The sequence below is a fragment of the Pempheris klunzingeri genome, chromosome 3, assembly GCF_042242105.1.
Source record: "Pempheris klunzingeri isolate RE-2024b chromosome 3, fPemKlu1.hap1, whole genome shotgun sequence".
Classification (NCBI taxonomy): Eukaryota; Metazoa; Chordata; class Actinopteri; order Acropomatiformes; family Pempheridae; genus Pempheris; species Pempheris klunzingeri.
This window is the reverse complement of record NC_092014.1, coordinates 12,684,456-12,697,702: the sequence shown is the minus strand read 5'-3', so window position 1 is coordinate 12,697,702 and position 13,247 is coordinate 12,684,456. Positions and strand designations below refer to the sequence as shown.

The window sequence follows — 13,247 nt, the reverse complement described above, 5'->3', positions numbered from 1 at the left end:
CATTACGTTATTTACTGCAGTGAAATCCTACAAACAACCCACATCCTTTTTTTCACCTTTTGCTGAATGTATTCTGCCACACTTTTCTCCCATGCTGCAATGGCACTTACATAGTGTGAAGATAGTTTGGGCAATGCAAGATTTCTATCTTCCCTGACTCCTTACCCTTCCCATCAGGTGACAGGATAGCAAGGATACACAATTGTACTGATGCAGGTCTGCTCTCTGCCGATATTTTGGTCTTGCATTGCATCTCAGTACACATCTCATCAAATCGGTGATCCAGGATTATAGAGCTCTGGATAAGGGAGTGCTTACAGAGAGTGATGGCTTCAGGTTGTTTACATCGTTTGCAGACATGAGATGTACTACAAAGCTAGATTAATTGGTAATGAGGTATGTTGAGCCTAAACCCAAAGTTTTCTCTCTTTTAATCTGGCTATATCACCATAATTTATTCTGCACACCTCACCTGCTCTGAAGGATGTTATCTTCAGACTTTCAGATTTGGCCATAAGAAGCACCACCCCTTTCACTAATTCTTCTCCTGATGGCATTCTCTATGAGCAATATAGATTCTCAGTAAAGGGAATATGCTTATTTCCAAACTTGCTGAGCCATATGTTGCCAAAGGAACCTACAGGCATTCAGGTAGTGATTCAGACAATGTTTAATATCAACAAAAAACAACAAATGTTATACAACATATGTTAAATATCATCCATAAATTTAAAGAATGGTGAAGGCACAGCAACTACAGACCACATTGGATTATATTTTTACACTCCTTATTTGCTGCCAAGTCCACTTTACACTGCTGATACTACAGCTAATAGAATAGATTAGAAAACTGATTAGTCTTGGTCTTGGTATTTATCACAGATAATATTCAGTCAATAAAAATTCATTTCACTTTGATTAGGCCAAAAACTAAAGTGATTTTCATGTGTCCCTCATTGTAGGACAGGGTCAAACCTAAATGCACTTGATTATGCTTAGATATGCTGTACCAAATAAGAGCTCTACAATGTGCAGCTGCTACATGACAAATAAACAGCAGGCATCGAGTTTACAGTGAGTGCTAAATGAAGTATATTATGCCAGCTTTCCTCTCTTGCTGTTTTTGCATTACCAGTTTTTATATTCTTCATACCTAACACACAAATCCTGATGGGTTAACATATCAAGTTGAAAACTTTGTATCCATTGTAATACCCATTATCTCTAAATGGAGTTTTAGGGTTTGTAGAGCTAGTTATGTTGAACTTGCTTCATGGTACACTTCTTTGTCACTTCTGGTTAGATGTAATTTTTATAGAGGCAATAGTGATTGATTGTCTGCCTTTAGAAAGGCATAATTCACCATTGTTCTCCACTTTGTGGAATGGCAATTAAGTTTGTAACTGTTGCTGGTTATTTAAGACTTTCATATGATTTCTTTGTTGGTTAAATGAATTTTCCATGACAGTCACAGCTATTGGTCCTCCCTACCCTCTCCTGTGCTGCTTAAACATTTGTAATTCAGGAGTATGGTCACAGTGTTTGCTTTACATTATTTATAGAAGATGGCTTGAAAAGTCAAATCTCTTTCATCAAAGTTGTTAATTAAACACTTTTCACTTTAATGTCATTTGTATGTGTGGAGAGGTGATAACTGGGAGAGATTTTTGTCTGTGTTAGCATACACATGGGTGTTGTGAAATTAAAATGGGTGCTGTTTTTAGTTTTTAGAAACCTTAAGGTGTTAATGTTTTAAAGAAATTCTAATCAAATGGGATTACTGTTTCACTGGTAGCACTAATGTTACTATAACATCTACAGTAATTGTCATGTAACTATTACAATTACAATAGCACAACGCAACAGTAACAATAATGCACTAAAACAGAATTAAACTTGAATAAACTGGATTATATTTATATAATTTCTTGAAACTTGAAATAGAAAAGAGGCTTTTAGACTGAAAGTTGACTCAAAACAAATGAACGGTGATGTACCCATGTGTGAGAATCCCCATACTGTATTCTTGTCTGTCCTAGTACTGGTCTCATGTGACTAACTCCCTCTTTGTGTAAGATAAAGGACTTGTCAGCTGTGGTTTCTATACTGTTCCCTCTGGCATCTCATCAGATATCCCAGTGAGTAGCATCAGGGTCCATTTACTGTCTTATAAAACAACCAGTCCCCTGCCAGTTTGGTACAAAACGATTCTATAAACAAAGATATAAGTCGCAAAGTCTGCCCTAGTAAAAGGCCTTATGGGAAAAATGACACCTTACAAGCAATTTACACTGTTGCCCGTTGAGAGTTCACCTCCTCTTTTTCATTCTCCTTCTTGCATGCCTCTCTCTCTCTCTGTCCTTCCACCCCATTATGTTACTACATCATATTCATTACAATGCTAAGTGATATGTAATCATTGCCAAATGTAATACAGTGAAGTCATCTGCAATATTATTAATAATGTGACTTCTTCCCCACCTCTCTTTCTCTGTATTCTAGTTGAGAAAGGCAGTGATGGACCACATCTCAGACTCTTTCCTGGAGACCAACGTCCCTCTGTTGGTGCTCATTGAAGCGGCTAAGAGTGGAAACGAGAAGGAGGTCAAGGAGTACGCCCAGGTGTTCCGTGAACATGCTAACAAGCTGGTGGAGGTCAGTCATGAATTATACATGGGGGCACTCACATATACCCACATATATCTGTCCTTATTCACCAGTTCAGAAATTAAAGAGTTATCTATAAGTTATGTGAAAATATATATGAGTAATGCCAGTCAGGTCACCATAATGTTGCCTAGAATTGAGATTTTAACCAACACAAGTGAAGTATCGCTCTGACTGAGTGATACAAACCTTCCTTAAACAGGAAGAGAGAAAATACAGTCTCCACTGCAAGTCCAAAGCCTAAATGTACATGTTAGAAATTTAAATATTAGTAGAATATTCTTTGATATTTTTCGTAGCAGTTAGAGAAACTGCAACAAAGTATGCCTAGTGGAAATGTGCAAAATTCAAAAATGTTAACCTTATCAGACACACACTTCCTCTAATTCTGCACCGCTTTTGTATGCACATTCTTGCTTTCACTGATTGAATGCCATACAAGTAGCTTTTCTCCTAGACAGGCGGGTTATTAAATTGAAGAATCAAGGTACATCATGCTTATAAACATGCTCTTCTTCTGGACTGTTTTTGCAGCAATTTGTGGCTGAAATCACATTGCAAACCACTACTTCAAATATCATTGACTTTTGTTTTACTCTTCACACACTTGGTGTGCAGTTTGGCATGCAAAGCTCAGCCACTTTAAAATAGACCTGTGCTTTTTTTAATGCTCCTGTGTTTCATTGTGGTGATGCAAAATAGCCAGTTACAGCTTGTTTTTTTTGTTTTTTTATCTAATAATAATAATAATAATCGATAACATATTCAAATCTTTGATTCAGTTATTCAGTTACATACATTACATCACAAGTTGGGTTTTTTTATAAACCATTTTAAATTCTGTGCATCTGAGATTTCCCATACACTTAAGTGCTCAATCAAAAGCAACATGTACATTACTGCACCACCTTTCAAAAGGTTAACAAATTATAATCATCATGATCAAGGCCTGTAAATAAAGGTTTAGGCTAGATTTTGTTAGTGTCATATATGTACCTGTTTATCATAGCAGGTAATAATTGTGTGCAGCTGCAGGACCTGAGCGTGTGTTTACACATAGATCTACTTTTGTTTCCTTTGGCTTGGTTTGCAGTGAGTAGTCACACTGTTAAAGAGATGCAATGAAGGTGTCTCACTCCCATTTAGAAAAAGTGTTGCATTTACTCATATGAGTGCAAATTGCAGCAAGAACACTGACACATTTTTCTCAAAAAACAAACCTGAAAATGAAATATAATCTGCAAGTATAGATCCCAATTAGTGTTTCACTTGAGCTCATTGTTCATATGGTGCAACATCAGCCCTCATTATTTTCTGATATGTTAAATCTGTTTTTTTAGTTTTCACGTTTGATGCCTACTTCCTGACAAAAATGTGTCTATTTACAGATAAACGGTATGAATAAATGCAGGAGAAACAGTGAGGCAGATGATTAGACCAAAGTAGAATGAGCAAGATCAACACATGACAGCGTGGGCCACTCACCACATGGTTCAATTTAGGTTTGGGTATCCAGGTTTGTTTGAGTCTCTGGGTGTGGACAGTCTTAGTCTTAATGGGTTTTTGTTCACAGTATGACAGAGAAAACTTGATAGGTGATTGGGAGAAACAGACTGGCAGATCCAAACCCAATTAGTTTTTGGAACAAAACACAATGCACAATGACCAAACATCTGTGCTTACAATGTCTGGTCATTTTTCCATCCTGACTGAGCATGGGGACATGCCGTTTTAGTTTGAGGCATGGAACAGCCTGGTGCACACTAGTGGTTAAAGGATACATGAAGTTTTTTCACAATAAGATGGAAGACTGTTGGTCTTGGTTAAGTTAAGTGTGCCACTGTGAAGGACTTTTAGTCAGGCTCAAAGAAGATCTGGCAAACCATAAAATGATTCAGAGAGGATAGTCAAGGCCTCGTCCAGGCTATTCTCTGCAAGGTAGAATAATTGATTTCCTCAAATACAGATGCTGCCAGGCAGTAAAAGGAACAATTTTGTAAACTTCAGGACCTAAACCAACATACAGGTTCCCATTTAAAAAAAAAAAAAAAGCACTATGAGGTGTACCTCAGTTATCACTTTGCTCAGCTTTCTGGTGCTGGAAGCTCAACCCAATTTTTAAAGCTCTCTTCAGGTTGTGGAACAGTTGACTAGCACTTTTGTCTTGGTTTGCCCATCATGTGTTTCCTACATGATGTGTTGTGGACATGGAGAATGCTTATGACTGTGGTTTTGAGCACTTACTGAACTCACAGAAATATGCTGTGTTGTGACTGTTACAAGGATCCATCCAGCCCTTGTAAAACCACACTGGCACACTGGACTGGCAGTCCAACTGGGAAGAGGTGATGGAGGAAGAGATGTTGTGTAACTCAGGTCAGCTTTGTGCTCTTTCAGGTTATTCTCAAACGGGGTTTGACACATTCTATTTAGGGTTCTCAATTTACTTTCTCTTGTTTTCAGGAGGGGTTTGGATACAGTTTGTGTCTTGGTCATCTCCTCCTGCAGTGGGGTAGGAGGAAGTGATAAATTTCTCTGCCTTTCGGTGGGCGTAGCCTGTTGTTCTCATGGGCCTTTCAAATGAGCCTTTAGAACCCTTTATGTGGGCTTCTCTTATCACACCGTCACTTAAACCAGCTCTGCTGTTTCCTTTGACATCAGTGAGTGATTTGTGTGACCTTATGGTCTTCCCCAACTGTTTGCTGATGAGGGAGGATCTGACTGATGCTACACTCAAAATATGTCCTTTGCATCTAACAATGTTAAAACTTTGTTTAGCCCAAGAACATTTTAGGCTGGAACATTCTATAATTCTCATGAAGGAACGGGGATGTAGCATGGCATTTTTTGGTTTGTTATGTAAAGCATATGGCAGCAGTGAGGTACACAGCAGTTGTTTGTGTGCTAAGGAGATGGAGCGTAAGCTCCAGTCCAAGCAGAGACAAGGTCATTAGCTGTGCAATGGCATATCGTAGTGTTATGTGTTAGCAGGCATAAGTCTCTGTATAGCTATTACTACTGCATAATCGTAGTGTGAATTATTTCATTTATTTGATTTAAAAAGAAAGTTTATGTGTGTTTACTCATATTCAGCATTGTGGAGAAACTTACACATTCAACTAAAGGGGGTTGTTGCTACCACCATATCTGTTCATCTGATTTTGCAGCAAACCCCAGAGTGAGAATCTTGATGAATTTATCTTGATGTACCACAGAGACTGTCTCAGAGTCAATCAGGGCTAGTAGCCTTATGTTAACAAGATGTAAAACGGTTCACTGATAGTTGGGCTGGCAACATATTAACATGGTAACATCACTGACGTGGTAATGGGTTTCAATTTCTTAATGCCTATACAGGTCTCACGATGAAGAATGTATCAAATACAACAATCTCTATGGTCAACAGCAAATGAGTAGTTCATGTTGCTGTGCCTGCTCTTTAGTAAAGTAGAGCAGCTCTGCAGGGTTAAATAATTTCATTATACTGCAAATGACAGAGCAGCACATGTATAAAAATTTTGGTTTCATGAGATGATGAGAAGCTTCATCAGTGAAGTCTTATCAGAGATCTCCAGCTCTGACCACAGTTGTAGTGTCTTTTTTGCCAGGTGATGTAAATGACTAATCAGTGCGGTTGGACATATGATACGCTGTCATATATTAAGGGGTCAATTCTTTTAAATAAACGTATTAAATGAGCTTCCGGAATCACTCTTACAAGGGAGGTCACTGTCCCATCACAGTACAAAGAATAGGTATATCATACCACATATTGGCAAATATAGAGCACAAGCTCTAGAGAGGTGCAGTGCAGAACTGTATCCCTTTGTCAGGCTGAGCATGTGCATTACTGGTTCTTGCTAGCTAAATAGCTAATACACTCAAGGCTATCCTATATACTTGGCAATATCACTGTCATTGCTGTCATCATCATTATTCGCGCCTTCCTAGACACATTCATCACAACCGCCACCATCACAATTCTCTAATATATTGGGCTAATTAACATCCTGATCAATGTCACTGCAGTCATCTCCCTGATGTCACGGAGGAGCTGTCTTAAGCCATTAACCTGGTGTTTGGACATGGTCAGCAGTGTCAAAGTAATAAGTGCTCCTATTTATGTCTACTTTGTTTTCATTTGATTTTATTCCATTTGGCTTAACAGGAACTCACTAACTACTGGGTATATAATTGTATTCTTGTGCAAGATACTGAAATCTAAAGTGCTCCCAAAGCACTGCTTTGCCATGTGAATGTGTGTGAATTTTTAGTCTCTGGCTGATGAGCAGGTTCGTAGCCCCTACCATCAGTGAATGAATGATGTGTGAATGGCAAAAGTAGTGTTACAACTCGAGACTGGAAAGGTGCTATACAAATACAGTCCATTTAACATTTACACTAACTTATAAACTAACACTCAGACACATGTACACACTTGCTAATTTTTTTTCTATAATCCTACAGTGCAAAGCAGCATTTTGGCAGACAGATGAAAGGTTTGTGTACTGTACCTGTAATTCCCATAATATATGAGCTCTGTCAATCTTAATTTCGGTGGAATTGAGATATTTTAACTGAACTCCACATAGAAGTTGAATAAATTCAGCTGTCTCCATTTGTAGAGGAAAATTGGTAAGAAGTGAGATATGTATATTATAGGGCTGTACTGAATGTTTTTCTTTTTTACGTTTGAAACCTCTGTTGAGGTATTTGAATGGAGCTTCAAATGTCTGCTGTCATATTGTATAATGTCTCAAAAAAAAAAAAATCAAACCCAGTTATTCAAGAGATACATAAATTTGTTTTAAATACCGTACCTTTATAGATGTAACTCACAAGATTTATGATGCCTCAGTTAAGCATAATCCGGCCAATGTGCTGCAGTCGGCTCCTGCAGAAGAACGGCCTGGGAGCTTGGCAGTTTGCTGGTGGATTTACAGAGTGGAGGATGAAGTTGTTGCAAGGCAAAATTTCAAATGATAGACTTTTGGTTCATTGCCAGAGGTTGGCAAGCTAACAGCTGCTTCTTGTTGTGCTTCTCTGGTCTCTGTTTGTTCATCCTCCATCTTTCTTTTTTGTCGTTGATAGTATTGCAGCAAGTACTCTCAGCTCTTAACAGACTGCTATGCTACCTGGCTATTTAGCAAGGTGTACCCATCATGCTGTTCGGTGGTGTAATTGTTTCTTAAATGTAGAATTATCAGTGTTACAAATTGTTTATGTGTCATAAATTGTAGTGTGCCATGGTGTTTTGCCCTGTTAAAGAGAGTTATTGTGGATTAATAATTTTTAAGTGAAAAGTTAGAACAATTAGTAAGAAGAGTACGCAGTTAATCACAACTATGCAGAAATACAGTATCATTGGTTTAAGCAGCATGACGATATGTTTTTTTTTTAAAAAAGCTATGCAATATGCAGCAATTAAATGTTGATGTAAAATTTGTATGTCAAAATTATGAACAAGGCTTTGAAACTTTGAACTATTCAATACTGCCCTAATGTGTTAAAGATGCGTATATAGAGAATACAGACAGATAAAAAAAGAGACAGTTATTCCTCAATGTTTGAGAGGTAACAGTGTAGGTGTCCTCATATCATTTGTATATTAACACAGGATTTAAGAAGTTAATTCTCAAGGCTAATTTAAATGAGATGTACTTAATCCTAATCCATCACCAATCTAGACACTTTTCCAGTTAGAAAGACACAGCACTCCTTTATACAAGTGCTTCTGTGTAGATGTTGAATGTAATGTTACAAGGAAAGTTATTTTACTAAAAGGTTTCCCATATTTTTTGAAACATCAGTTCGTGCACTGAGCATTTTTATATTTGAAATTAACTGAGACATATTTGTCTTCATGTTATCACTCCAAAAGTTCCATTTTACCCTTTTCCAGTCAAAACTTCTATATAGCCTACCTTTTATTGAATCATCTATTTCCCATGTTTTAAAGTATAGTCTAGATCATTTTGCTGAGAAATATCACAGACATTATCAATATTTCAAGTCAACTGCTCAATTCTGGCTGCTATTAATGGTGATAGAATTCCTTTTCTCAAGACGAATGAGACATTATGACCTAAAACTATTTAAATTATTTGCTACAGCAAAATTATAGACATAACATTAGACTTTTGATTAAACTTTGAATATCCTGGACCATGATTTCTTCCATTATTGAATGACTCAATAGCCAATATTGTTTTTGTTTTATTTTATATTCTTATTCTATAACAGAAACAATGACACAAGAGACTCAGAACATAAAGCTAGAAAAGTCCACACCACTATACAATCAATGCCTTCACATTTAATGGTTCCCACATCTCTTCTTGTTCCCATTAATTAGTTAGGTTTACAAAATCGGGAATTTAAGTGTAAGAGTCCAGACTTCTCATGCATCACAGTGCATTTTTATCACACCCCATTTAACTTTCACCATGTGCTTACATCGCACAAAGTCCCTTGACCGTCATAACACAAGTACATGCACACAGATAAGTGACTGTGCTTATACACTGTTCATTGCTTCTGTGTAATTCGCCATTTGCATGCATAGTAACTGGGGGTTGATTTAGAAATGGTGTATTTGATTATTGATATAATTTTTGGATGAATGTATACAATGTACAGTATTCTGACTCACTGCCAGGGGTTGACAAGCTTACACCTTAGTATACATTTAGGGCACAAAACAAATATCTTAATCTATCAACCTCATGTACCCTTGCTATTGCTGTACAGCTCTTTGCTACTCTACAGCCAGCACTCCCCTTCCCCACTTTATCTGTATGTCTGTACATATTTGCAATCTATTTCTTTCAAATTTAATACCATTCAACACAGGTGTGGAATCACCATTCTTTATTTTTTAAATACTTATATCTGCCTCTTTCAGTGATGCTGTTGTCTGAGGTCTCCATGAAATTAGTTCTGCCTATACCAATGTGCTTTTGTTAATTCAAACACAAGAACAATATCAAATCTTTTAAATTTACCCTGGTAAAATAAGTGGACATCTAAAGGTCGTTATGATCCATTGCTATTCTAATGTCAGAATGAGGTTTTCCTTTGACCTTGACTCCATCTTGGATCCTTACTCTTGAACAGCTGTGCTGTTATGGGCCTCATCTCTAACAGGTCCCTATCTGAGCAAAGCTTTGTTTGGTTGCTTGGCTCCTATTATTGTTTTTTTGCAAGATACATTTTGTATTGTTTTAGTATACTGTCTTGATTGTTATTAACCCCCTTTATAGTGCTTTTCTACTCAAATGTATTTGAGTGTTTTGTGAATCCATCACCCCCTTTCTTTCCAGTCTTTTACTTAAGTCTTTTTCTTAATTTAATTGCTTTTTTGATACCTGAATGTTTCATTAGTAATACATGATTTATATTTTTGTCACAAATAACAGCTTAAGCTGTAATTGCACTAATTATTTACTGCAATTGTACTATTTCCTATCTGAGGAATACAGTATTGTGTCTGTGGTCACATAGTACAGCTTTCTCCATAGATACTTATATTAAGCTAGGTTGTGCACTTTACCTTCATCAGTTCATTAGCTTTTTGTACTATAGATTTACAGCAGTGACCTTACTTTGGACATGAACAGAGTCAAGGGTAAAGACATACCTCCAGCGATTATGCATAATCAATATGAAGTTGAATGTAACCAATACTGAATTGGCCTTCAGGGCTCAGCGACATGAGACAGACTGCAGCAGTAAATATTTTTCTGGGGGCCACTGCATTAAGCACTTTACTGGACAGTTAAGCGGGAAGTGGATGGATCACTGTTGGAACGGGTGTATTTGTGATGACCCGAATCTTTAGGTCAACATTAATCCTCTCTTTTCATACGAAGTTATTAGCCTCAGTGGAAATCTTCCTTTGGAAGATGTCTCCACAGAAGTGCATAGGAAGGTACATCACACCCCAACTAATCCACCTTAAGTATACCCAGTTATTTTTAGGTCAGCTCACAGCCCAAGAAAATGTTTGAAATAAAAGAAATGCAGATATTCCTACGTTGTATCACTACAATAGTTTGGATTTTTGCAACAATAGTCATTAGAATTCTTACTACAACAGCAACACCTGTGAGTGAGTGCAAATCTATGCACTATGCCTGCACAAAGCATTCACTTTCATTTTTATTTTCTTTATTCTAATCTCGTGACTAAATGAAATAGCATGGAGTACGTAACATATGTGCATGAAGTACATATGTGTGTGTACATAAAAAATAAAATATAGAATAGATCAAATCTGGATCTTTTATCACAATTATACAGTACACACAATTACCCAAAATTTTAAAGCAGGTAAATTAATTGAATTTGACTCATGCTTTGAGTCTCAGTGTGGAACTACTCTACAATAATAATCTCAACACAAATTCAAATGTATGCATCCAAATTGTAATAACTTTTTGTAAAAATTGTAGAATGAACCACTATTGTCCAAGGATGTTGTTCGCTCAGCTTCTTCTATTTATTTAAAAAATTGCTCTTAATGGCTTTAGAGCATTAGCAGGTTCATCTGACTGACTGAGAGTCTGTGACTTTTTTTTTTTTTTTTTTACTGAAAAACAGTTCCTTTTTGTAGTCACCTTTGAGTACTTCAAGTTGAAATCAGCTCAGTGTTTGAGAGAAACAAGCTTCTCATCAGTGTTCATGAACTGTTCAAGTCACGCTAGAGGAGATGAGAGTTAATACCATTGTTTACCATGAAGGAAATGGAGGAAAAACTCACATTACCACAACAAAGAGAGAGAGACTCTTTGACAGGAGAACACTGGGTGGACTCTGCTTTGTACTCAAAGTGCTTTGTATAGGGAAGATTTCTGTACTCTGATTTTCCCGTGGTACTGTAGTAGAACAGTAGTGCTGCACAACCAACTAGCTGATATTAGAAGACTTTACCTTGCACTTGTAAGAGCCTCTGAGTGTTTTTTTTCAGCTGCGTGTTCCTTAGGACTCTCAGTGCTTTTCTGCTCATCAAAGACTGGACATACATCTATGCTTCTTACACAATATAGGACATGTCAGAACAGAAAGTGTTAAGTCAATTCAGTCCAGAATTTAGAGAGAGAATAGTAAAATGCATAGGAATAGTACACTGGGGAAACAGGAAATTGAAAAAAAAAGAAGAAAAAAACACACACGCACACATCAGGCTCTCCCACTGATTGAACCAAATTGGGCAAGACGGTCCCAGATCAAAGACTAAGGTCACATCCAGGATCCTGATATCACTAGGGAGTCTATCGGTTGTGACAGGAAATGTTCAGTAAAGCATTTCTTAAATATGGGTTGCTAAAGATTTATCAGAGAAACCCACGAGGACTGCAATATTAAGTAAGGTGCTTTAAACAAGTAGTAAGTAGATCCATCCACCAGGGGATGTCAAATTGTTTTCTCTTTTAAGAGTCAATAGTGACGGCAGTTTTATTAAGGGTGGTCTTAACGTGATGAAAATTTGATGTATTGTGATCAATACTACAGGCCACAATCAGTAAATCCTGGTCAAAGGAGATTCCAACTACAATGTAGCAGTGACTTCAACTGCAATGACTGCAATCACTTATTTTTCTCCTATGCACTATACAGCAGTAGTGTGATAATTTGGTCTGCAGTGGTGAAAGGTATATTTACTCAAGAACTGAGCCTGGTGCAATTTTTAGGCAGGCATTCTTTCCTCTTTTTTTACCATCAGATTCAATACAAACAAACTATCATCAAAAAATCATTAAAAACCTAAAATGAACATAGTATATACATAAATAATTTGTGGACCTTTTATCTGTAATAATATAAACTGACATTTGCCCATTTCCCCTCTTGGCTTCTTTGTTAATTACTCTGTGACTCAATCCACATATCTCAGAGGAAATTGGTCATCAGCCCTTTTCTGAAGAATTACCACTGTGCCCTAGGATGCAATCAACCAATCCTTAACCTCAAACTGACATTTATATTCTTCGTGTTACAGCGTCACTGCCCCTAAAAGGGGAAAACAGAGATGGAAACAAATGGAAATTATGCCGGCATCAAGCATGTATTCACAAAAGACAACCCCCCAACCCTTCTGCAGGCTTCGGGGAGTCAACTCAGGGGTCCATTATCTTTCACAGAGTACATGAATTGGTGGCAATGTTTGTGTGACACATTTCACCAAACCATGCACAAACAAATTGCTGTGGAGATAAGCTTAGCCCTGAGACAAAAACGACGTCAGTACTCCTGCTAAGAGCTGGGATAGCTTCTGTAAAGGTGCTACATGACAAGGAGCAGCAGAATTCCTGTCATGTTATTCAGATATGACACTAAGTGGATTACACAAGATTAAGTGTGACAAAAGAGAAAGCAAAAGAGGAATAAGACTTGACATAGCACCATGCTTCCATGCTTTAAACAAGTAGACTTCCTATGGTAATATGATATATAGCCCAACATAAATCCTTAATTATGTCATGTTCCCATGGGGGATTAGTCATATCACTGTTGATGTCTCATAATACGTTTTTGCCTCTGATTCATGGATCATTTCCATTTTTCCAAGATGTGAACAA

The 13,247-nt window shown here is 37.2% G+C and overlaps 1 protein-coding gene across 1 annotated transcript in view; it reads left to right on the top strand.

The window, feature by feature from the left end:
* Positions 1 to 13,247, top strand: part of ctnna2 (catenin (cadherin-associated protein), alpha 2) — a 291,501-nt gene that overhangs the window by 218,236 nt on the left and 60,018 nt on the right. The window contains exon 9 of the mRNA XM_070856349.1: positions 2,503 to 2,655. Coding sequence (XP_070712450.1) covers positions 2,503 to 2,655 — 153 coding nt within the window. The remainder of the gene's footprint in view (positions 1 to 2,502; positions 2,656 to 13,247) is intronic.